Below are 27,486 nucleotides of genomic sequence, written 5' to 3'. Positions count from 1 at the left end.
TTTATCATTTTTATTTCTTTCTTAGGGCTCATCTCTAATTTCTAATGCCCATTTTATTTGTATTTTAGCCCAAAATTAAAAAGTTTGATCCAAATAGAATAAAATTCCATACTTTTCAAACAAAAAATTAAGAAAAAAAATGAATTTTTAAGCCCAGAACTAAAAAGACAATCTACCAAAAAAAAAAAAAATCAATTTAAGGCTCAATTAGTCAAAAATGGATCAAAGTGGACTAAATTGGACCTAAGAGACCGAAGTGGACTAAAATAAACCAAAGAGACCGAATGCACTAAATTGGACTCAAATGAATTGAAGCGGACTGAATTAGACTAAATGGGACCGAATGGACCGAAGTTGCCCAAATGGACCGAAGTGGACCTTTTTCTTTTTAGGGCTGAAGTGGACCTAACTGGACTGAAGTGGGCCTAATTGGACTGAAATGAACCAAAATGCTATGCTAATGTTGCTTAAAAATTACAACAATAAATGTTACACTTCAACAATAAATGTTACACTTCAACTTTTAAATGTTATATAAATATAGATTTGAAAGACTTATATGTAGTAGAATTTGTACTAACTAACATATCACTAAAATAATAATTAGGAAGTTATTTATTATGTTGTTGATATGAAATTAATCAATCATGTACTTTGTAAAGTTTTTAGTAAACGGTGTCATTTAAATGTTCTTTTTACTATCAAAAATTTAAATGAAGACATTCTATGAAGCATTATTTGAAAGATCTTATTGTTTGACTAATATTAATTTAAAAAATGCTTAAATTACTTCATGTACTAATAGATTTTGACAAAATAATTCAATTAACTCATTTATTAATAGATCTTACAATTAAAATGGGCCGCCGATGTGTACTGAATGGACCAAAATATTACGTTGAAGCAACTCAATAAGAATATAGCGATAATAAATACTATGCTTCAAATTTTAAATATTATATAGATTTTTAATCATTATTTTTTAATTTTTATTATTATATTAAATATTCTATATTATTATTTATCTTTTATTATCAAGTTATGTTTATCTATAAAAATAAATTTATGACAAAAATATGATTGTTAACTTATACTATAAATATTTGTTGGCATAAAGCCACATGTAATTCTAGTAGGATTAGTTATGGGGTAGTTATGGGTTGGAAATAAAAACCAAGTACGTCAAAGAGAACAAAGAGAACTTCTTCAAGGCAACATGCATTCTTAGACATAGGGTAGTTCTTCTAGTAGGATTAGTTTAAGAGAAATCTTCTTGTATGCAATTTAATGACCTTCAACATTTGTATTCAAGTGATTTTCAATTAGTTGTAACTAAGCTTTCATAAAGATTGTATTCTTTGATTCAGTTTAAGTAGATTTAATCAAGCCTTGGTTATTAGCTGCGCAACTTAGGCCATGGCCTAAGGCCTCCTACTAGAGAAAGGCCACCAAATGTAGGGGTAACAATGAGCAATACAACGTACACAATATTTTACAACAGTTATGTTGACAAGTTTTTACTTGTTTCTATCTAGATTCACCGCTAATTTCACTTTTTTAAAAATTTGTCATTTTTTTTATCATTTTTTTTGTGCCTATAGACTTTCTCAGATAATAAGTGATTTTTTTTTAATTAAAAAAATGTAAGCTGTATATATATTTTTTTTATTTCACTCTTAAAAATGCCCAAAAATTTTGAGTAATACTAGAAACGGTAAAAATTTTATTATATAGATTTTACAAATTGATATATCACCAATCACAAAAAATAATCCAAATATCCATTATTATCTTGTTGATGTGCCAACAATCACATTCATTATCATATTAATTTATAAATTTTTTGTAGTAAATTTTTTAGTAGCTTTTGCAATTTTTTTGGTTATGTTTTCTCATCTCTGTTTCTTGATCTCAAATTGGTAGAATATGTACACTTCATCAACACAGGTATGCTGAGTTTACTTAATTATAGAGGATGCATAATAAAATATAGTATATTGTGTTCTTTATAAAATGCATGCTTTATTTTGCAAATTATAACTCAGATTCTTTTATGCACAACACTTTAGGAGAGTAGGTATATTTTTGTAAAATACTAGTTTCACAGCATTTCAACTTTTTAATTCCTAAATATTTCTTGCGAGCTTTATCTAGGAGCCTGAATAGTGAATATCCATTCATTTTCCATGCCTCTTTCATTTGTAGTACCCGTTCTTATATTTAGAGGAAATCGAGACATTCTATTCAGCTGGCCTAGTATACTTGGTTGGATGTTTAATGGATTTATAACCTCCATAATTATCTTCTTCTTCACAATTAACTAAGTCAATAAATATTAACCAGGCCTTTCGGAGAGATGGGCAAGTACAGAAGTACTTGACTTTGATGTCTGGGGCCACAATGTATACTTGTGTTTTGTGGGCTGCAAATTGCCAAATTGCAATCCCCATCAACTGCTTTACTGCTCAGGCACCATTGCCTTCTGGTATATATTTTTGGTCATTAATGACTCTCCCTAATACTGTGTCAACAACAGCATATAGGGACCTTGTGGAAGCATGTGCTCCAAGTGTTCTCTATTGGTTTGTCACCCTTTCGGTTGTCATTTGCACTCTGCTACCTTATTTTTACTAGACACAATTTAAACCAACGTAACATGAGATAATACAGAGAAAACAGTTCGAACTTCGAAGGTTTTGAGACGAAAAAGCAAAAACACTAGTGAATTACCTTAGCAATTCAAGTACAAACTACATCTCAAGGAGAGATTGATGCAGAGGAAATCATGAAAAGAGAATTTAATTAATTCGCATCTTCCATTCAAATCTCATCTATATGTTGGAGCAGGCATGAGCAACTTTATTTGGTGGGACACATCATAGGATTTGTGACTATGTGACATGTCAAAATTTGACATTTGCCAAAGGATCATTAGGATTTAGAGTAACTCCATCATATAGCTCTTAAAATCCAATTGATCAATTTTGAAAGGGATATTATCACATCATTAACAATTTAATTAAAATACCATAAAATGACCCTAGGTAAATAGTCAAAGTTTGACATGAGTCACAAATCCAAAGATGCGTCCCACCAAATAAAGTTGCTTAAGCCCACTCCACCATTTACTTTCTATTTTCATTTATTTAATTATCATTCTTAACTTTCATAGATATGAAACCTCTGAAAAGAGACTTACCTATCAAGAAAGAGAAAAGTAAATCTCTTTCACCAAAAATATTGTTCTACTTTATTTAGGCTTTTAATTTAATTAAATGCCCTCCAAAAAGTAAAAACTTTTAAAGGGTATAAAGTAATATCTGGATTACCTAAGCATTTACCTCCTTCAATGACTTATTTCTTTCCAAATTGGACGGAAAGCATAAAACAAAGACAAAGTTTTCCGAAATTTTTTATGGTTAGCTATTGACTCTTAGCAAAATTGGTTAGGGATAGCTACATGTACTCTAGAAAACACTGCCAACATGTATTTGTATTATATCCATTCATAATAGAGTGGCTAAATTTTACATTGACCATCAACCAACCACAACGCTCCTCCTTTTCTTGGGCTCAAGACTAATTGTGAACAAAATATATGATACTAAGAGTCCATTTAGGAATAGCTTATTTAGCTGAAATTGAAAACATTTTACTGAAAGTACAATAGATAAAAGTAAAAGTTAGCTAAATAATACAGTAGGACCTATGAATAGTACCAAAAAGTACAGTTGAATCCATGAATAGTAACAAAAATAATTGAAATTGCAAATAAGCTGAAATTTTCTACTTGTCCCAAACACATAGTAAACACAGACAAGCAAAATTAAATTGGACGAAAAGCACAAAGTAGAAAAATGGTGAGCCTTGTGAAAATACTTTCTCAATTTCTCCCCAATCTTTCCTTCTCTACTCTTTTTCATTCTCTAAAAAAAGGAAAAGACATCACTCTAGAACAATGATGCCACATTAGATATTAAAGCAATAATAAGTAGTTGAGATGTGAGATTTTTGAGTTTTATAATTTATTTTAGTTTTCATTTTTCAAACAAGAATTGAAACCAAGGCCCCGAGAATATCTCTAGAGCATCTTTTAATTGTTTCTTAATGAAAGAAATCTATCAAATAAAGCTGAAATCATTACATGAAAATAATAATATAAGGTGAAATCTGAACTGCATAAGAACGTGAGCTAACTCCATTTCAAGTCTCACAATTCACATAGCCTAGGTTTCTAAACTGTAATGAAAAAACAGGATTCCAGTACCAGTCATGGTCACAGCTGCATCACGAGTACTCCATGTAGTGATTTTTCCTCTCATGGCTCAAGGCCACACCATCCCCTTACTAGACATATCAACAGCCTTCTCAAGCCGTGAGAAGTGAGAACACTGCTGACCTTCCTTCAATGGCCCTATTGGTTCTTTTTATAGAAGCCACCAAAAAAATGAAACAAGCTTTTGAGGATGTTCTTAGAGACATGATTGATGATGGGTGTCCTCCAATTTGTGTTATCTCTGACTTTTTCCTAGGTTGGACACTTGAGTCATGTCGTTTATTTGGAATTCCACGTGTTGTTTCTCATGGAATGGGAGTGTTTTCCATGGCTGTTTCAAAATCTACTTCTTTGAATGTTCCAAGTGTTAAGAAAGTGTCACCTTTGGATCCTATAGAGTTGTCGGAGCTGAAAATTCCATTCACTTTGAACATAGGTGACATCCCTGATGTGCTTTTAAATGGTGACCCAAATGAACCTTCTGTGCGCCTTCTAATGGAGCTTGAAGAAGCAGATGTGAATAGTTGGGGTGTTATTGTTAATAGCTTTGAAGAGATTGAAGGTGACTATATTGGAGCATTTGAATCCAACTATTGCAATGAGGCCAAAGCTTATTGTGTGGGACCACTTCTCCTCTATGATGAACTTGATCAAGAACTGGATGCTGCATACATCAAGTGGCTAGATAAGTATGTTGAATCTAATCAATCAGGCAGTATGATTTATGTCTCATATGGTACACAAACACATTTGTCAAATGATCAAATGGATGATATTGCTTTTGGGTTGGAGATGGCAGGCCATCCTTTCAGTTGGGTTGTGAGATCAAAGACTTGGGCTCCACCAGATGGATGGAATGAGAGAGTGAAGGAAGAAGGGTTGGTTGTATATATGATTGGGTGGAGCAGCGAAGCATACTAGCACACCCTTCAATAGGTGGGTTTTTCAGTCATTGTGGTTGGAACTCAGTCTTGGAGAGCTTAGCAAATGGGGTTCCACTTTTGACTTGGCCTGTGCTTGGTACTGAGCAAGCATTGAATGCTAAACTTGTAACAATGGGATTGGGTGCAGGGCTAGTGGTTCCACAAAGAGATGTTGGAGGAGAGAAAATCATGACCATTGATCGTGGTGTGGTTTGTGAGAGAGTGAAGGAGTTGATGGAAGGTGAAAAGGGGAGGAAGGTTAAGGAGTGGGCACAAGAATTGGGGCAATTGGCAAGGCATGCAGTGGAAAAAGGTAGGTCCCGTAAGAAATTGGACGGGCTGATTGCTCAACTCACCAATAATATGTGATCAAAACCCTCATAATTTGATAGAGTATCTCCCAAGCCAATTATGGGGGAAGGCAATTTTCACGATGACAAGTTCATGACCAGTGGAGCATGGTGCCATAGGAACTTTGAAGTTCAGTTACATTTGAGGACCAAATAAAATACTGGACACCAGAATTTCTATAAAAAGTAGGTTATGTGCAAGCATGATACCATACCATAACCATAAGTATGCAAATTCTAAATTAAGCATATGGATTGGAAAATAAATTTGTCTTCTTATTACCTACTTCTTTTAAATAAGTGTATTTAGGCCCGAGTTTATATACACTTCTCATATATATATGTTCACATTACATCCCATGAACTGTAATTTGTATGTTATGTCTTGCAATACTTAACCTATGTTTTTTTGAGTTTGTTTATTCAAATCTGATCTGTGTGTTATTGTTTAGGATTATATAGAGCATCTATAGGGATTGTGATTTGAGGAGAAAATATCTTATTTATCAAATATATATATATATATATATATATATATATATATCCTCTATCTTATCAAAAAAACAAAGAGTCCTATTAACGGGTGCCCTTAGGGTATTTGCTAATAGACCATTTAAAGAGTTATAACACTTTAATTGGAAATATAAAATACTGTCAAAAAAATCAATTTTTTTTTTCTTTTCCTATAAAAATTTTCTAAAAATATTTTTCCTAAACCAATGCCCTGTTAGCTTTTTCCCTTTTTACAATATGAATGAGAAAACATATATCCAATTCATGAGATAATTATTATGATGCAAAGATAGTATTATCATCTCAAGTTCTGTTCTTCATAAAATATTATAATATATCAGTTCTGTTTCTGTGGCCAGAGTGATGAAAATGAAAATAGAAGATCCCACAGTTTTGTTTCTGTACATCGTTTTTTATTTTCTTAAGATATATTTCAAAATTAAGATGGACTAACATAAATATTCTCAAACATCTACCGCATATGAACTTTGATCTCCAGATAGAGGGAGTGCAAAAACTAAAAGATTTCAATTATATAATATAAAGCAGTCAGATCAATGGAATGTACCTCGGTGTAAAAAAGAAAAAACTGAAGCTTTTGATGCTCTAGTAATTAGTGGAGACCAACTGATTTCAAATTCTGAAGGAATAAGTGAATGTCACCTTCTATTTGAACCCAACAGTGCATGTTCTGAAAATCCTCTTCTAACGAACATTGTTATGAAGTCATTGGTGTTCAGTTCTTCCTTGCCAAATTATTTCCCCAATGCAACAATATTTCTTCAAGGGGCACTCCAAATTTCCCATGTAATATTCTAATATGAACAAAAAAATTGACACTCCATTAGGTAGTGCTAGAACATCCAAAGTAGCAGTTGCCTAAAACTGAAGCTATCCTCAAAAAGGTATCCGTAGAAGATGAAACTAACATTCGTAGCATACAGATTCACTTTTTGTCTCGCCTTTAAGCAAATAAGCTGGCCAGATGCACATACAGATACATTTTGAAGGGTAAAGTCATGAGCCTTGAATTTCCACTTAACATTTTCAAACCATCTGCATAACAAAACTTCATATTTCAAGCAACAAGATCAACTTCGTCACGCTCAGGAGGAACCACATCTAATCTCATCATACTCCTATACTGATCTGGAACAGGTGCACCTGCTTGCACACATAGCTCTACCACAGCTGGAGCTTTACCATAATACCTCTTCAGGTTGTTATTTAAAGCAGGCCCATTCAGATCTCTAACATGCCAAACATAATTAGGACCTACAAGATCATCTATTGTCGCTTCTTGCCATGCATGTAAACCATTACGAGATTGGTGCTTCGATGCCTTGCACATCCTCACCTTGTGCCCCTTAGGACCCACTTGAACCTCAGGGCAGTACCCACAGGTAAGCACATTGTACTTCTCCATCATCTTCTTCACTCCTGACATCATCCCAAACCATGAGTCCATTGTTCTGATGCTTAAATCCCTCAAATTCTTCCCTTCGTCACCATTTGATTGATCCAGAAGATTACAAGGATTCTCAAAAAATGATTTTTTCGTCATTTCCTCAATGTTGGTCCCAAAATTGGAATCTACTACAGAATCAACATTCTGAGAATACAAGTTCCCCTCCAGCCCATCCTTGTCTGTTACTAACTCGAAATCTACAATTCTTCCTTCAATACTGTATACAGGTTTTGTTCTTCTCCTTGTAGGGTACTTTTCAAGGTCAAGACCAGCTTGAATACAAAGCTCTACAAGTGCAGGGATTTGCGGTACACTATACTTCTCGTCATGCCCAACCCTTGGTTTCCCAACACGATCATAAAGATGAAAGCATTTGGGGAAAAATATCACATCCTGAACTCCACCCTTTCTCCAAACATGAGTAGCACTCCGGAAACCACTCTTTGGACCAGTGCAGGTTCTTATTTCATGACCAACATGGCCAATGTGAACCTCAAAGCAGCACCTAAATAAAACCAAAACATATAAAACTCAAAAAAAAAGTTTAGACAAAAACTCAACTGGCAAGAAGATATCAGATATTTAATTGAGAAATCCAACAGAGAACAACAACAAAAACATACATTCATGCATACATACATGAGTAGTGCAAAGAAAGTGGAATGTTATTGATGAATAATAACTAATGATATTTCAGTGAATCCACCTTTTTTCTAATACATTCCAATTCTCTTCCAAAAATAGCTCCCCATTTCAACCCACCATCCTGCCTTATATTCATAGGTACTACATCATACAGGCACAAAGTAGTAACAATCAGGTAAAGTTTTAACAACAAACTATCTTTGTTTCCTTGCTAAGACAAGACAACATGGAGTATCATCTTTGACTTAGCAGCAATGAAAAGCTTACTGTTATACTTGTACACAAAAATTAGAAATATATCTTGGTACTTATTCTAAACCCCACCCCCCTTAAAAATAAGTTATTATTATTAGTTTTCATCAGATTCAGACGCACTTCTTCCAATAGGAAACTGTGCATAAATATTTGATAGTTGTAATTAGAAGTCACAAAAACTAACTGGGTTTACTCAAAGCAGCTCATATTATAAACAGAAGATTGAAAACAAAAAACAAAAAACAAAAAACAAAAAACAAAACAAAAAAAAAACAATAACAAATTGAAAAGGAGTATATAGAAGTAAATGGAACCTGCAACGTTGAACAGGAATGGCTTGGACAAGCTTAGAAAGACCAGAGAGGAGAGACTGACGGGACCAGTAGACTTGGTGGGCCACATGGACAAGCTCAGGAACCAATAAGCCATTGTCAGGTGGATCTTGGAGCAATCTACAAGGTTCAGCCTTTCTGGCTTCTCTATCCTTCTTTGCCCTTTGAATCAAAAGCTTCATTGGTGTTGGATATGGCTTCCTCTCTGACTTTGTTCGAGGGAGCCTTGGTACATCCAAGTACAGTGGATCATCCCCTTCATCTCCAAGGACTGGGATTCTCTCCGAACCAAAATACAGATTTTGATTATATCGGCAATGCTGTCTCTTCAATAGACAAATTTCTGATGCTATCCTCCTTTGCATTTCTTCTTTGGTTGCTCATAAAATAAGGAACATCTTCATTCTACTTTTTGAGTCTATTTCAAAATGCAGTAAATGAAAATGCGATTTTTAAGTGAGCATTAGGTAAAATCTATGAAAAAAGTGTTTTTTCCTGTTAATTGAGAGTTTGGCTAACATTCTTATAAAAGTTCTGTTTCAGGTTCAATTTGCAAAATGACATGACTCTGCTTTTAAGGTTCTTTTGTCATTTTTTTTAACTATGATGATAACAATGAATTCTTTTTCTTTTATCTTTCCTCTAAACTCTCATCACTTTGTTTATGACTTGTTATGTGAAATAAAGCCTCTTTTAGAAGAGAAAAAAATCATTCTTTAACATTATTTAAGTATCCAATAAAGAAGCAAACATTATTTAAGTAATGAACATATGAAACAAATAACATATAAAACTTGAAAAATAACTAAAATATCAAAATTTAATTTTATTATACAATTGTAGTATTAGAATATATGGAAGCCTGGAATTTTCTCAGCATTACGTTTCACAGTGGAATGAATAATACAACTTAATGGTCAACAATGGGGATTAAAAATCATTGCAGATTCAAAATTTCCCACAGCCAAGCCAATGACCAATAGCTCAACTGGCACTTTCTCCTCCCATAATAATAGGATGTAGAGTGACATCGTGAGTTCAAGACCCACCGGGTGCATGTGAAACTTACTAATAAAAAAAAATTCCCACAACCAAAAGAAAAAAGACAATATTCAATATGCCCTTGGTATCCAATATTGATTGCACTCCCTGTATTTTCATGTAACTTGCTTTGCTTTCGGCCCACTTATCTCTCTCATCCCTGTTTAAACCCTAAGGCATAATTGCTATTCAACATAACAACCTAATATCCACCCAGAAAGAATGATGCCCAGATATGCTCTTTTATGTACTAAAAAGTAAAAACAACCATATATTGAATACCAAATCTTTTTTTTTTCCCCATTAAGAGGGAAAGAATTTCAGTTATTCAAAATATCAACGATTTACTTCACGAATACTCAGAAAATCAAAGTTTTGACTAGAGCTCCATTGATTTCCTGCATTACACCTTAGTCTAGTGCAAAATTGAAGAACATTTCCTTATCCACACTTCAGGCCCCAAAACATAATTACTGCATCTAGATGATTCCCAGTACAAATACATTCAAATGATTTTCAAGTCTTTCCACTTGACTTTTAACCCATGAGAGATTTTAGTTCCTGAGATTAAAGTGATCGCTTTTAGTCCCTTACATAATGTGATCAAACTAAAAATTGAGACGTCATCATCATATAGGGGCTAAAAGCAATCACTTTAAACTTCAAGGACTAAAATCACTTAATGGGTTAAAAGTTTAGGTACCAATAATGTATTTTTGCCAAATTTTAAATCTTTATTTTCTAAACACCAGTATACATCAATTACAAATGCACACACATATGCTAAACAAATAGAGTATGAAAAGAATTTCAAATAAATACAAGCAGTTTTAGCTTCTATTAAGTTAAAATGTAAAAGGGTGTTTTTTTAAATTAAAAATAAATTAATTAATTAAAGATGCCATTAACTGTGTGAACAAACTAAGAGGATAAGAAGAAAAATGAATTAAAAGGGCACCTTTCAGACTTTGGAGCAACCTCAATCGGCGACCAAGGAGCACACACAACCAACTAGGCAGAAACCTTGCGGTTTGCTATGCTTGTCTTTGCTCTCGCGTGAGTGAGTGAGAGAGAGAGAGAGATAGTTGGGTGAGCTACAATAGCTCGCTTGGTGAGAACTGAGAAGATAGTGAAGCGTTCGGAAATTTTGTTTACCACAAATTTGGGTTGGGCCGATTCTATTTTGGACTAAAAACAAACCCAACACAACTTTGGGTTGGAATAATTTTTTTAGGTTTATTTTTTATAATTCAATAATTATAAATTACGTCATGAATAAGGAAGGATGCCTCAGTTAAAAATTTTAAGTTCCGACTAAACGAGCTAAAAAACTTTTGGCAGATTATAGTTTATTTTAATTTTATAAAAATAATTATCTCCAACCATAAGTTGGAGAAATCTCAAACTATCTCTTGAACTCTCTTTCCAATTTTGGCAAAACCTTAGTAATTAGTATGGTTCCAATTAAATTCATCCATTTGATTGCATAAATGTATGAAACATGTGAAATTTTTTTGAAAAAAAATAATATTCGTCAATACGATTAAAATTATGTTGATTTCAATTCGAAAACCTAAAGTATAGTATATGAAGAGCTATACTTAATCTACTAATTCATTAAAAAAAAAAATCACTAATTAACAAAACTAGTCACGATGTATGGAAATAAATAATTATTTTGTATTATAATATAATGTACAATTTTTTTTCTCTAAAATTTTTTGACAATAATTTTTTCTCCCTAAAAATTAAATAATTTCTATTTGGTTTAATTAGGTCTACTTCAGTCTCATTCATACCACTCAGTCCAATTCGATCCACTTGTTCAATTTTTGATCCCCTTCAATCCATTTTAGACTAATGTGTTCTTATATTGATTCTTTTTGTAGGTTTTCTTTTCAAGTTTAGCTCAAAAATTCATTTTTTTTCCTTAATTTTTGGGTTGAAAATTATGAAATTTTATTATATTTGAGCTAAACTCTTTCAAATCTAAATTGATTTGTTTGTTTTAACTTTTAACCACTAGCGTGGGTTTAACTTTGAGGGTAAAATCAACACTTCATACTAATATTCAAATAAAGTATAATGGGTCTAAACACGTAATATGGAAAGGAAAAAAAAAAATTGCATTAGATTTTTGATTTAGACGAAAGTTAATACTGGTAAGGTACAACTTGCTTACTACCAATCAATCATGGAAAACATTGATAAAACTAGGGTATAAGTCAATGTAGAAGCCTTAACATGATTAGAAGTTCAATTTTGGTTGGCCACCATATCCATGCAAGATAACACACTCAACCAATCCAATATGTCTTTTCTGTGCAGAGAGAGAAAGAGAGAGGGAAGTAAAGCAGTTGTTACTCTCTTCTATGTTTAGTTTTTTTCTTGGAAGAGTGGGGGGAATCTCCTCTATGCAATTTGCTTCAATTGTTTCACTTTCTGAAAATCAGGGGCATGGAAATTTTTTTCCACCTCCCAAGCTTGTTGTGACATACAATTAAATGTTGACTTTGCACCTTTCTCATCCGTCACTTCTCTTGGAAACGGTATGCGGACCTCAAATACACCTTTCTGAGGAGAGAAGAGACGCATATCAAAGCCTAACCGATCAACCCAGATCAGCTTTGCCTCTGATACCTGCACAATTAAAATGTACTTTGAGAAAGAAGGATAATCTAAGGCAGACTCTAGTTTGGTCACACTGTATCACACCATTAACTAAGTGACATTTATTTATTTGTCGTTAGATAACTTCGTGGTACATATGAACTCAGGATCCTCCACTTTGTTCTTATAAGGGGAGAAAGCGACATTTGAGCTAGAGCTCATTGGCAATACTTATGGCATAAAATTATCATGGCCTTGTCATTCAAAACTCCAGAAGAGAATTGCATATCAACAAAAGTCAGTCCACTTTAAACCATAGAAAGCGTGGGAGTCCACCAGTTACTATACCATAGTAATCCAGAGACTTTCTGTGTCTGAGAGAAGTGTAGAACCTGATGGGAAAATCAGGCACAGAAGTAATTTAGTTATTTTCTGGAAAAGGGTATTTTGCGTTCTGCTCTGGGTCAAGAGTTATGGGTTGAGTCATTGGTCTTGGTCAAATTCAATCATCACGGGCTCAAGTCTTGTCTTGCTTGGCAAGTAGGCCACCAAGTCTGCTTCTTTTCAAAACATAGGTAGTTATAAATTACAAATAGAGGGAACGGATCAGAATGAAGAGCTGAAGTGTTTTCTGCCATTTGTGATGTACAGTGTACTTTGAATCTTTGAGGCCCACACTTTGGAGACATTGCATGATGCTTCTTTTTTTCCCTTTTTTTTTTGTGAGGCATGGTGCATTATCTCTTAGATGTAATGCCTAAGACCCCTGGGTATCATATCTGAGATAGCATTCTTTATCTTTTTCTTACAATCTTTAAATACTGCATTTTTTAGTTGCAGAATTCCTTTTCCTTTTCCCCACCAATAAGTCTTTAACACCCAAACATTCACAAAGTTGCTATTAGAAATGCTTGCAACATTTCTTAATTTCCACAAAATTTCAGCCATTAAATTGAGCAGATTTTGGTCTTTGTTCTACTACTCTTAAGATTGGTTGGATATGCTTTAAGTCAGAATCTAGATATAGATTCTTGCATTTTCTGATACATCAAATCTCTAAACCATCCTGCATAACTTTGTTTGATCAATGAAATGTGCATGCATGAAAACGACTAACACATCACAATCCAAAATGTGAAGCGCCAAAATGCAACATAGGGAGGAGTGACGACTGTCTACTCAAATCATTATTCAGGCATCAAAGTGTTGGAATGACCCATTTGATTTGGAAGATTCATTTCATCAAAACAGCAGAAGACCCATAAAACAATAGTGAATCCTAGGTTATTCTTTCTGAACTACTTTCTATAAAGTAGAACCTAACATTTCCTATTTCACAAGCAATATTTATTCTCTCAAAAAAATTATGCAGCATTCGGGTTTGAGTTTTTGACAAACTTAAGGTAAAATTAAAGGCAAAAAACATTTAGTTGGGTGCAAACCTGGAAGTCCAAATCAACGTATATGTTGCAAAAGCGATTAACATCTTCCATGTTGTTGGTGTTTATCTCATTCACTAGCTTTTCTGCAAAGTCGCGAAGAGGATCAGGGTAGGCGTTTTTATAATCTAATGAAGTGACCCATACACCATCCTGGAATAGTTTCAGACATCAAAATCACATTTTAATTAACACATTCAGTATGTTTCAAATGATGGTAATTTTCAGATACACTGATAAAGTTAGCAGGCTACAGAATAAAGATGAGTACAAACAATCTCATGAATCGAAATAAGACAACATAAAACACCAACTTACCTCCTTGAAGTCTTCTAACTGAAGTACCCGTTCCACAGCAACAACATATATGAGGTCTTCATCAACTTCTTCTCCAAATCTCTTTTTCCATAATGAATGCAGTTGCTGAAAAGAGGGGGGGAAGACAGTGAACCTCCAAATCAAAAAAAAATTTCCAGCAACCAATTAAAGACGCGCATCTTCAGATAGCTTTTTATGAGTTTTATATGGATCAATAAGACATTGGAACATAGTACTAGATTATATTTTGTAAATAAGCCAGTGTATGCTTATGTTTTGTATCGTATCTAAGGAGTTCCCAGGTTCAGGCCAAAGAAGCAATATCACTCGATCAGGATCAAACTGACTACAATCTTTTTCTGTCTGCGAGATCCCACCAGGGCACCTTCAAAGGTCTATGTACAGCAAATTAACCTGACCACATGACACTGGAACAGAAAATCCTGTGACCTCACATTGCATTAGAGGTTTGTGTCTCTACAATTCAAGATGGGCAAGGAACAGCCAATAAAGTGAAAGCCTTAAAAATCCCTTCTGCCAAGCCATCATTCTACAGTGGTATGTAAACAATAACATCTTATCCTCAAATTCCATGCCATGATCGTGCGATACAGGGCTTGTTATACAAGCCACTGGTTGCAATGACTTAAAAATCAAGAAAATGAACAATGAAATAAACTTAAACAGAAGAATAAGGCAGTGAGCATGCAGTGCAGGATGGACTACACAAAAGAATCCTGGTTGCAGGCTTAGGAAAATGATCAATGAAATCAACTTAGACAGAGGAAAGTTACACAAATACTAAGACAAGAAAAGGACACAATCAAATCAGCCAAATTGCCATCTCTCCCTTAACATTAACAACCAAACCCTTAGGAATATTTTACTAACCCTAAAAAAAAATATTAAAAAGAAACACGAAGTGGTACCCAATGTAGTGATGTACTAACAAGAAAAAGTTAACCAAAGTTTTCCATAGTAAACAGACTTGGCATCATGCAAAACCCACACAATCCGTCAATCCCTTCAAAAGCTCATCTGTTCTTAACCTGCCATAAGGTCCACATTGAACAATGTAGATCAGCTTTCCAAGCCAATCTTCTTCTTTTATTACCTATTCTGATGCCAACATCCTAAAACCTCCAAAATTGATTAAAGTAGCACCCAATACATTCAAAATAAGGAAACAATTAGAGACCAAACTCCTCTAATGACTGAACAATGCAAAAAAAATAAATAAATAAATAAATAAAAGATGATCCTCTGGACCCATAGCCCTTGCACATATAATACCAGCTAACAATGATCTTTCCCTTTTAATAAAATTATATATTGTGTAATTCTAAAGAGCGACTGTTGAAATGTTAAGAGTTACAAGTAGGAAGTATAGCACACCAGATCTCCTTCCATTAGGAAAAAAATTCACAATCCAAGAAACCAAGAAACTACTATTTACTCCTCTTTAGAGAAGTTCTGTACAAAAGATAATAACTCCACTTGTATAATAACGAACACTAAGGTTTTCATCAATTTCCCAACTAATTATGGAAATTGTGAACAAAAATTGCAATAAAATTTTCTTGATGTTCTTCTTTTCTAAACTCCCAATTAAGAATCCCCAACTAACTAAATTGTAACAAGCACCGCATTAGAAAAATCCCCAGGTCCTGAAGCATCCAACCACATTTACTTTGATTTGGAACAAGACAACAAACAAACAAAAAAATTCTTCATAACACTAGACATCCATACAAAAAAAAAAAGTGAATAAATCAGAATATAAGGAAGAATATGAACAACTAAGAATCTCTAAGGAGAAAACATGTTGAATACCCTAAGATTCCTAGTAAATTACATAACCAGAGCTTATAAGGCTAGCTGAAATATTACAAGATATAACAATGCTAAACTCCTGCCAAAACACCATACATCCTCCCAAAACCTAATTCTTTTGCCATCCCCTAGACCAAAGCCCACAAATCTAGCCTACGAATCTCATCCTGCTCTAACGGCCTTCCAAAGACCACAACCATAAGAACAGACAAACTGGCTGCAAAGTCCAATCCCCATACCTCCCTAGAGAAAATCACGTTGAAGCTTCTTCAATCTATTTGTTGCATTAGCTGGCATAGTGAATAGAGACATAATAGTATAATACATGGACAAACTAAACAAGATATAACCTTTTCCATCCTACCAATCTTCTCTCCATTCTCTCAATGATACCATTCCACAGAGACCTTGCATTTAGCTCCCATTGGAAGGCCCAAATAAGTCAAAGGTAGCAAACCAACCTCAGCACCCAACATCAACGCTAAGCCCTCCACAACAGCCACTGATCCCACTAGCACAATCTCGCTCTTCCTTAGATTTACTTTAAGACCCATGACCACCTCAAAATATTAGTTCATATACAAGACCCAACTCTTTGTAAAAGCACCATTCTGTGGATCAATTATGTGAAAGGAAATAGAATAATTACATAACTGAAGCATCAACCAAATTTCCCCAGAATTATGTCGTAGGCTTGTAGCAGAACTAGAGGCAACAATTCATTCCTTATTTTGAACAAAAAGAAATTCAGAATCTAATCACATTTTAGCAAATGACAAAGAACCAATAAGGCACTTCACTTTGAATTTCAGTCCCTAAACTGCCCTATGAAGTAGATATAGCCAACACAAAGGTTCTGCAAAACCCTTCTAATGAATCCAGATTAATCACAAACTCGCGTATATTGCGTCACAGCCTTGTAAAAAATCTACTCACTCATTTACTTTGAAAAACACTAATTTACAATAATCACATTATCAAGCTCCTCAAGTAGACAATGCTATCATCATTAAGCTACAACTATTTCCAAATTGAGGCAAGATTATACCTTCAAAACCATCCTGTCTTCTGGTTTGTTAAGGTTGCCTTGAATTGTACACTGAGGAGTCCTCAATCCACATTGCTCTAACTGATTCAAAGAAATTCACAACAACAACCTATTGAGTTTAGTATACATACACATACATTAACTGGCATTCCATTCAAATAAATTAACAATCGTTCCAAAAGCTTAAGCTTTATGAGATGGTAAATTTAATCATTTCACCATCATGTGTAGGCCTACACGGCTACACTCCCCATTAATCGCTGGGGCTCAACATCTGACACCACAATAAATTACCGATAGTCCCAAAAAACTAAATAGAATGAAAGAAGTACCTGAACATGGAGACTAGACCTCCTGTCAAAAGAGAACTGTCTATTGGAGGCATTCAAGCACAAAACTGGAGTCCCTTCTGGGTCAACAGCGAAGCGAACCCCGATACCCAAAGGCCAACCTTCTTGGTTCAAGGTGGAAAGTGTGCCCAGAGAGGCCAACTCCATGATTGTCCTTGAAACTTCAGCTGGGAATGGCTTATTGGGGCTGAGTTCCAAATGGGTCGGCTCTGATACCAATGAAAGAGAGCATTTTGGAGTGCGGGAAGGAGATTGGCGAAACGGAAATGGGAACTGAATTGGAGGAGTGAATTGGGTTTTGGATATGGGTTTTGAGGGAGGGAGTGATGGAGCAAAGCGGGTAGCTAGAGATTGAGTTTGGAGAAGCATTTCAAATCAAATTGGGAATGGTTTGATTGAGAGAGCCAAAGACTGTTAGAGTGACTAACGGTTTGGACAAGGTGAGATTGGAGAAGACGATGACGTTGAGTTGTTGATGATAACTCTAGTTGGCCCTGGACAGAAGGAGAGAGTGCTGAGTTGGTTTTTTTTTTTTTTTTTTTGGGTGGGTAAATTTCCTTGGTTAATGCCAACCCGTCTAAAATTTTTTAAAACTAATCAATTTGATTCCTAAAATCAACTTAATCCCCAAAAAGTTAGTTATATTTTTTTCAATTGTTTTAGAACTAAATTGACTTTAGGAGCTGAATTGGTTAGTTTTGAAAAGTTTTAGACTTGGTTGGCATTAACCCAAATTTCAGAAGCATAAATGAAATTTATTTTTTTTCTTTTTTAATTTATCATTAGCATTATATATTTTGTTCTCACAAGTCCACTTGAGACAAGATTAAAATTTAGTCACTCTTTAATTAATGAATCCACAATAGATATTCATTAGAACCTACTTTGAAGGCAAAGTATACATATGATTGACTCTAATTAATATATCAAGGATCAATAGCTAACTTCAAAATTTTGGAATTAAAACTTTTTTTTTTTTTCCATTTTTTTTAACATTCGATGGATACAAGGGTAGAGGGGAGTTTTCCTTTCTTGATGCCTTAAATTCGAAATTATGGGTCAACTTTGGTTAATTTTAAACAAATTCTATTATCAATTTAAAGGGTCAAATTCATACGTAAAAATGATAAAATTGATCGTATTCTCAATTTTGTAGGTCAAGTTTATACAGAACATTTGTATTCTCAATTTAGTACTTGTCATTAACTTTTGCAATGAGCAAAAATTTTACAATAATTTAATAATACATATACATTATAATTAAGTAATATTTCTTCGTTATCCAAAAGATTAGAAATCTAAAAAATGTTATGAATGAATACAAAAGAGATCTATGATTACAGGATAAAAATCCATTTAAAACATGAAACCCAATTTGTTCTAGAGCAAATTCAAAGTGGACAAAAGATGAGCCCAATTGGGCAGACTTAGACAGAAATGAAAGGAATATAACAAAGTGGACTGAAATGGGCCAACGTGGACCGAATGGATCAAAATGATTTAAATGGACTGAATAGGACCGATTTCAACGGAAATATACTAAACTGGACCGAAATGGACCTAAGTGGACTAAATGGACCTACCTAGACCAAAATGGACCGAATCAAATCAAAATAAACCGAAGTGTACCGAAAGGAACCAAAATATTACATTGGCATACGTAGTTCCGTAATACAAACTTCGACACCTCATTAATTTTATAGACTATTATTCATTCTACAAATATAGCACCTTATAGCTAGAAAGGTTGAGCAAATATATCCGCGGTAAAATCCAATAGCTCTTGTTGCAATTGTTGTAGCAAGTTTCTTCTTAGTCTTTTGCTTTATTCAAATCTATTAAAAATACCTAAAAGTAAAAAATTGTAATCATAAAATTTATCCTTAGACATCATATATAAGCAGCTGTTTCCCAAAAAAAAAAAATTGATAGAAAAAAAAAATCAAAGTATGACTCGAGGAAGGAGGGAAGGAGTGACATATGAACTCGATATGCATGAACTTAAGTTCAAAGTATTTTAATCCTCATCTACACCGAAAAATTAATTAGTCTTTTGTTCTGATAATAAATAGTAATTATAAGGAGTGGATGTCAAAAGTAGAAATTCTTTCTCAAAAAGTTCAAAATATTTCACTTAATCATGTTAAAGATGATACAAAACTAAGGACTCTTATCTGTAATACATTTATTGTAACCTTATATATGACTATACATTTATTTAACCTTATTGTAACCTTATATATGTAAAAAATAAAAAATACAAATAAAAAGAAAGAAAAGAAAAGAAAAAAAATCACATACATATATCAAATACATTTATTGTAACCTGATATATGACCATATCTTTTGTTCACTAATGGTTATCAAAAATCTTTGTGCAATAATTATTGTTGCATATAGCTATTTACACATAGTCATACACACAACTTGTGAAATCGAGTTTTCAGACAATTTCAGTGCATCCCATATACACAATATGTAACAATCACTACTTTTTTTAAGTATAGTCGAATGCTTATTATTTTTATGATGTTGCAATGTGAAATTTAGAAATTATTTGCGCGATTGTTTAAATGTAATTAACAATTTAGAAATTTTTGCTAAGATACAAATGCACTCAAATGGGTCTTAAACTCAATGGCACTAATTATAATATTAATATTATTTTGATGTTTATAATTCATAATTTTTTTTATCTTTCTTTTATAAACTATAAAAATACACCTGAAAATTATTTAAATTTCTTTAGATTTTTTTTAACCTCCTAGGGAAAAAGGAGACAAAAATGGGTAATTAATAATTATCCTCTGCATCTCAGAATGGAACCCACATAGTTTCTACTGCAGATAATTGGTCTACAAAGGGATTGGAAATACTCAAGACTGTAGAGGATCTCTCTACATCACTGATATATATAACGGTCTCCAACTGAATTTTTAACCATAAGAAACTCTCATTCCCTCTACTCCTTGTAATTGGTAGTTCCTCTCTCTCTCTCTCTCTCTCTCTTTCTCTCTCTCTCTCTCCTCCAAGAAACACTAAAGAGAGCACAACAATGGCGAGACCCATTTGCTTTTGGCTACGGTACTTTGCGTTCTTGATGTTCATAGGCCCCATCATTTCTTATGCTTTGCCACGGTCACCACGACCACCACAGTCTCACCAAGGTGAAACCTTTTTTCTTTTCATCTTTTACTTTCTTTTTTCTTTTTCTCGGCAATTGCTTAGAAGTTTTAGGAAAGAAAAGAGAAGATATGCTTTTTCTTATCAACCAAACAGTGGCTATGCCTTTCTGTACTCTATTCTGCTGGAATTGACACAATTATGTGGCTTTATTGAAGTTAAAACAAAAGACCCATGATTGGATTTTCATTTATTATTCTTGTTTATGTTTCTCAAACCCCAATCTTTCAAAAAGCCCATTTCTTTTCTTCATATGTTCAATCCGCTTGGTTGTTGAGAAAGTGCAAGAAAAGAGTAGATATTGCAATTCTGTAGTTAACTGAGCGTAAATATCACTATTTGGCAAAATCATTCAAGGTTTAATTTCTTTTGTTATGCTTTAAGTTAATTAAGAAGAACAGATTCTCTAAAACCCATTTCTTTAATTTCTTGATTCCTTCTTTGAGTCTGGTTGATGAGAAAGTTCAAGAAAAGGGAAGGAATTGATATCTGATAACATCTACAAAAATTGTGCCCAACACTGTTTCTTTGTTTCCTATCTTGTTATAGACCCAAGTTACCTCAAGTTTGTGTCCAATGCTACCGAGTTCCCATCCGAACACTACTATGATTACATCATTGTTGGAGGCGGCACAGCTGGCTGCCCACTGGCTGCAACACTATCTCATTCTTATAAAGTACTAGTGCTAGAACGAGGAGGAGTTCCTCACGGCAAAACCAATTTAATGTCCCAAGAAGGTTTCTTGGCCACACTCATCGAAGCTGACACATATGACTCCCCTGCCCAACCCTTCACATCAGAAGATGGCGTTCTAAATGCCCGTGGACGGGTTCTTGGTGGCAGCAGTGCAATAAATGCTGGGTTTTACAGCCGAGCCGATGATGATTTTTATGAGAAATCAGGTGTGAATTGGGATCTTAGAGTTGTGAACCAATCCTATGAGTGGGTTGAGAGGGCTATTGTGTTTAGACCAGAGCTCAAGACTTGGCAATCAGCAGTTCGAGATGGGTTATTGGAAGCTGGTGTTGATCCTTATATTGGGTTTAGTTTTGATCACTCGGTGGGAACCAAGATTGGAGGTTCTACTTTTGACAGTACAGGGAAGAGATACAGTGCTGCTGATCTTTTGACCTATGCAAGACCTTTCAATATTAAGGTTGCTGTGTATGCAAATGTGGAAAGGATACTACTGGCTTCATCTTCATCTTACATGGGGTCAAGGCTATCAGCAATTGGAGTTGTTTATCGTGATCATACAGGGAGGTATCACCATGCAATAGTACGTGAACATGGTGAGGTGATTCTCTCTGCTGGTGCCATTGGAAGTCCACAGCTACTGCTGTTGAGTGGCATTGGTCCGCGGCCTTATCTATCTTCTTGGGGAATTCCGATTGCTCACCATCTTCCCTTTGTTGGGCAGTTCCTTTTTGATAATCCGCGGAGTGGTGTCTCAATTGTGGCTCCAATTCCATTGGAGCACTCACTGATTCAGGTGGTTGGCATTACAGAATCAGGAGCTTATATTGAAGCAGCTTCCAATGTTATCCCTTTTGTATCCCCTGCTCACTCTATATTCATTCGGACACCATCACCTCTGTATCTCACTGTGGCTACTCTCATGGAAAAGATTATTGGACCACTTTCAAGTGGATCACTGAGACTAGCTTCAACAGATGTCCGGGTGAATCCAATCGTTCGATTCAATTACTTTAGCAATCCAGTGGACCTTAAACGCTGTGTGAATGGCACACGCAAGATTGGAGATATTCTGAGGAGCCGATCCATGGAGGATTTCAAGGTTAGGAACTGGTTTGGTGGTAATGATTTCAGATATGTGGGACCTGCATTGCCTGTTGATCAAGCTGACAATCATCTCATGGAAGATTTCTGCCGCCGCACAGTTAGTACCATATGGCACTACCATGGGGGCTGTGTTGTGGGAAAGGTGGTTGATGGTGATTTCCGGGTCCTTGGCATTGATGCTCTCAGAATTGTTGATGGTTCAACATTTGGTGTATCACCAGGGACAAATCCTCAGGCTACTTTATTAATGCTTGGACGGTAAGTGAATGTTCTAAATTTAGTTCACAGTAAAATAGATTGACCAATTAGTAAAATAGATTGACTAATTGGAATAGATTGACCGATTAGTTTGTTTATTTTCACAGATATGTCGGGTTGAAGATAATCAGAGAGCGGACAAGATATAGATGATAATCTGCCCTTATGAACTTCATGGACCTTCGGCTGACTATGCTGTTAGTCAGTTGTTTCTTTTTTGTAGTTATCTTTTGTGGTTTAAGTAGCAAGTCTGGTTGTTTTGGCTCTCTCAGTACTACTAGTGCTTTGTTGATTTGTTCATTCAAAATAATACTATGTGATACGTGAATTTTGTCACAAATGCTAAATGTGGATACTAAAACAGCTCTCGCTGAATAAAAAAATGAGATTGAATTTGTGCAGTTTGTGTTTCAGATTGCTTGTACTTATGAAATTCTTCTATTTCTATCTATTCCCTAGTCAATTTTAGTTGTGGCATATGGTGTATAAGTGTATTTGTACATGAGCATGCGTGTGTACATCTGTAGTTGAATTGAAATTGTAATATCGGCTTTTAAAAAGCTTTTCACTTGACCATGTACTACTGCAGTTGCAGAGATGGCTCTCTTGGGAGTAATAATTTGTCGATTTTACATTTAGAGTCTCTGATAACAGATTGTTGAATAAGGCCATATTTGAACAACTCGAGTAAAATTGAAATAGTAATTATTGAGTTTGTTTTTACTTGTCACATAATTCATGCTCTAAGATTAATCTCTGCAAGCTAGCTTTGGCAGCTGTTCTGTGCCTTGTTTTGGTTCAAAGGATGTTTGTGTTCATAATGGTAAGCTCCTTGCAGAGGAAGGTCTTTTTTGTGTGATCAAGAATGACATAAGATACGGAGCAATGGTTTGCAGGAAAGTGAAGTGCTCTCTCTTCAATGGAATTCTGTGTAATAGATGGAATATCCCCTTTCCTCTCTTTGATCCGAGTAAATTTCCTTTTTCTTAGGGGTCCTTTTGGTTGTTTAGCTGGTAGCAAGCTGATTAGTGGGAGTCAATTGTATAGTTAAATCGGCTTAGCAGTTAATTGTTTTTATTTGGTTGTAGATTTCTTTTGCTGCTTGTTTCTGGTTTGTTTTGGAACCCTTCTTTAAATTCTTTTGTTCTGTTAATAAAATGTTACCCTTTAATCAAAAAGGAGAAATTTGATTAACTGGCCATACACAAAGCCTGAGAATTTATAGCTGTGGGGACTGATGCAAAGGCTATTCTGGTGATGCTCAGCTATTGAGTTTTAGTCAAAGGAATGAAGTGTATATAAAACAAAACTTGGTAGCATATGGACATAGATCCAATTCAGTCAACCAAATCAGCAGATAATGATCTTGAGTTAATAACTTCTGATCATCATCTGTAGTTTACCTTGCCTCAACAGAGTCATCTGCAGGGATTGGCTTCATGACTTCCATCACATATTGACCAAACATATCCAACCCCACCGACTACAACTTAAAATCTCTATTTGCAACTGAATTAATGAAGTTGCCTTTGGCTTCCACTCAAGCTTTGATCTGCCATCTTCTGTCTTTGATAATGCTCTTCTCAGCCTCGATCCCATCTAACCACTATAAATCTAGACTACTGTCAGCATCGTACGCAACTCTAAAAACATAACTTGTATTTACAACATTCCATAAAAATGCCATCACAACTTTAAACTATTACATTTAACTATATAATTCTAATAAGCCATAAGATCTCACTTACCATTTTCCCTTCTGCAGATAATTCTGTTATATATTTTAATGATCTTTTTAGGCAAAATGAAGACGTTGTCCCAATGTACCTAAATAATGTTTAAAACAAATTGAATGAGTGGAATTCTTCATTCAAATGAAAGCTTCTTGGCAACGCATGAATAATCATTGATTTAACCTTTTCAATTAAGGGGGGTACAATCTTAAGCACTCAATTTACCTGAGAATAGAGGCACTCCCAAGTACCATAAAGAAATGCTTGTTGAAGCACCTAGTTAAACTAAGCCGACAATGTTACCAGGTAGCCACATATATCCTTCAATTTCAATTTGGAAACTAAATTAATGCCTCAATTGTGAGAATCTCGTTTTTTTTTTTTTTTTTTTTGAGAAACACTATGAGAATCTAGTTAATTATCTAATCAGATTCTTTGTGAGTAATTCCTTGCAGGTACCTATGTGGTAGTTCCCAATCAACTGTATTTCAAGAGAAAATAATTCCCCTCCCTTATCAAGGTACACCACAGAGTGATTATCAAACGTTAAACTAGGGGTTTCGATGTTTGACACAACTTGTGAACACGCACGAGTTTTTACAAATTTGGATTGTGCCTTAACTGGTTTAGATCATAAACAAGTCAACTCGAAAGTGACATGACAAGAAACGTGTCATAAGTTGGTTAATTCGCATGACCCACAATTGACACGCTAATTTATTTGTGTTAATCTAAAATGATCCATTTAACACTCCTGTTTAACTCGTATGACAAAGAAATACTCTTTAAAAAAAAAAAAATTCTAAGTACCTTCTATATCCAACCTATAGTTTAAACTTAAAAAAAGTGAGTAATTACAAAAATATATTCTTAAATTAAAAAAAAAAAAAAAAAAAAAAAAAATCTGAAAAAGCAATCAAAAATAGATTCTTAAATGAAGAAAAAATATCAGAATATAAATATTATTCATTCAATATTTAAAATAAGAGGAGACCCCATTGAAATTGTCGGCTTAGACTTCAAAATGTGTTGACTAGATCCTAAACTGTGCCTATTGTTGCAGATTGCGAATTTGAAGAATAATTTACAAGTTTTTTGTTTAATTTTTTTCTTTATATTTAAAATACTCTACGCATATGAAAAACCATTATAGTAATGTGATCATATTTTGTATAAAATGCATAACATACCAATAACATGGTTAATATTTCATGATTTTGGCATTATTATCCGAGTATATTGGTATGAAGAAATCAATTCAATTAATGTTAAAGTTGTTAAAAATATACAAATATCAAATTGATGGCTTTGCATAGAAGTGTTTAGAGGAATTGGATATTGGATGAAGCTAATAATTTATTAAAAAATTTAAATAAAACAAAACATTTCCTTATTGTTGATTCTAGTGAGATAGAGAGAAATCTTAGTATAAGGATATATGTAACTGTTTATGTATACCGAATTATATCTGTATACGGATTCTGTGGTTGAGTAGATTTTATTTGAAATGTTAGGTTTTTTTAATATTAAGCTATTTTGATAAAATAGCCATGTTCCTCAGATAAATACTACAGTTAAACAAAAAGGTCAATTTACACATTTATATCTAATTTTTGTTATTATTTTATATATAAAAACTTAAATTTATATTTCAATTAGTATTATTCTTGTGCGATGCATGACTTGATGAAGATGTATGACTTGATGAAGATTTATGTGTAAACTAAAAAAGTAAAATATAATTAAAACTAAATTAATAAACAAATAGTAATGATAATATAAAATAAGCAAATAATAATTTCAATAAATATTAAATCAACTAAATTACTTATTAATTATTTTAATAAATAATTTCACTAATTAAATAATTTATTACTTTAAAAATAATTCAAAGTCATTCTTTTTCATGACTTCCTTCACAATAACATGTGAGATTTTAACCAAATTCCCCAACATGTGAGAATAAAAACAGGGACAAAATACAACATAAAGTTTACGTGATTCACACAATTTTTACATGATTCAGCCATATAACTTTTTACATATCAAAGACCACACCTGACTTCACATAGCCCTACAATGCATAGCAATTAGAAAGGTCAAATTCTTTAATAACCCAAAAAAATAAATAAATAAATAAAACCAACATAGTGGCATGTTTTATGATTATTAGTGTACCCAATAATGAAAAATCTATCACGTAAGTACGTAACAAATCCAAACATACACTAATATCAAGCATCTTGACTAATTTATAAATTTCTGAAACAAAGAATACTAACTAATCAATGAAACTGTTCAATTACCTAAAGTCTAACTCTTAACCTATCCAAATCAAAATAGTTTTCTTGAATAACACGAAACCTAAAAAAACCAAAACTAAACCCAAAAAACTAAAAGTTGTTGATGATATATCAATGATCAGTAGCAGCTTCTTCTTGCTTGTTGCAGCAGCTTATCTAAGCAGTTTCTTCTTGCTTCTAGCATCACCTCATTTATCCTTCGAGTAAAAGAAAAGAAACGGTCAGCAGCTTCTGTTTCAGTTTCACCATCACAGATGAGTTGCAGCTGAATTGACAAGATAAACTTGTCGAATCCATAATCTTCAGAGGCAACCATGACTTGGGACTCGAGCTCCGACCCCAGACGGTCACAAAGAAAACCGTCGAGGCCTAAACCCTTGACGATGGCACAGATTTTGGTTTTCCGCAATTCTGGTGAAGCCAAGATATCGGGAGGAATATAAAAGGATTCGCATCCCATCTTGCAACCGGGAATGTTCATAAAGAATTGCAGAGTAGGTTTGGCTGGTGGGTCTTCATCCCCGAATCCGTAAAACTCAATTTTGGACATGTAATCAACGTATTTGTTAATCGCCATTGATACGTACTTGGTTTCTAGTGAATTAAGGTGGTTTAAAAATCCTAAAGCAGGATATGAATATAAATATACGTAGTACTTTATTTGAATATGATAACTTTGCCTGTGGTTGAGTTGAATTACAAAACCAAAACCACATAGAGTTATACTAGGTATCGTTATCTATGTATTTGATAAAAAAATAATTATTATAATAAATAATAAATAAATAATGAGCCACCTGAAAC

At 34.0% G+C, this 27,486-nt stretch overlaps 3 protein-coding genes and 1 pseudogene across 3 annotated transcripts; 2 read left to right on the top strand and 2 right to left on the bottom strand.

Annotated features, from left to right (window-relative positions):
• Positions 1-4,055: 4,055 nt before the first annotated feature.
• On the bottom strand, positions 4,056-10,927 carry LOC126727500 (APO protein 3, mitochondrial). The gene is made up of 4 exons (XM_050433178.1): positions 10,762-10,927; positions 8,745-9,180; positions 6,631-8,035; positions 4,056-4,940 (listed from the first exon to the last, which is right to left on the bottom strand). The coding sequence occupies exons 2-3, from the start codon at positions 9,125-9,127 to the stop codon at positions 7,141-7,143; spliced, it is 1,278 nt and encodes a 425-aa protein (XP_050289135.1). The 5' UTR covers positions 9,128-9,180; positions 10,762-10,927; the 3' UTR covers positions 4,056-4,940; positions 6,631-7,140.
• On the top strand, positions 4,273-5,583 carry LOC126728869 (UDP-glycosyltransferase 90A1-like; annotated as a pseudogene).
• Positions 10,928-11,908: 981 nt separating the features above from the next.
• Positions 11,909-17,933, bottom strand: LOC126727501 (glutamyl-tRNA reductase-binding protein, chloroplastic). The gene is made up of 5 exons (XM_050433179.1): positions 17,384-17,933; positions 17,052-17,132; positions 14,171-14,275; positions 13,856-14,005; positions 11,909-12,443 (listed from the first exon to the last, which is right to left on the bottom strand). The coding sequence occupies exons 1-5, from the start codon at positions 17,768-17,770 to the stop codon at positions 12,216-12,218; spliced, it is 951 nt and encodes a 316-aa protein (XP_050289136.1). The 5' UTR covers positions 17,771-17,933; the 3' UTR covers positions 11,909-12,215.
• A 2,403-nt stretch (positions 17,934-20,336) lies between these two features.
• On the top strand, positions 20,337-23,047 carry LOC126727499 ((R)-mandelonitrile lyase-like). The gene is made up of 3 exons (XM_050433177.1): positions 20,337-20,568; positions 21,134-22,646; positions 22,754-23,047. Exons 1-3 carry the CDS (start codon positions 20,457-20,459, stop codon positions 22,797-22,799), a joined length of 1,671 nt encoding a protein of 556 aa, XP_050289134.1. The 5' UTR covers positions 20,337-20,456; the 3' UTR covers positions 22,800-23,047.
• Positions 23,048-27,486: the final 4,439 nt, after the last annotated feature.

Source organism: Quercus robur, chromosome 5, assembly GCF_932294415.1.
Source record: "Quercus robur chromosome 5, dhQueRobu3.1, whole genome shotgun sequence".
Classification (NCBI taxonomy): Eukaryota; Viridiplantae; Streptophyta; class Magnoliopsida; order Fagales; family Fagaceae; genus Quercus; species Quercus robur.
The sequence above is the reverse complement of the archived record's forward strand: the minus strand, read 5'-3'. Positions and strand labels throughout refer to the sequence as shown.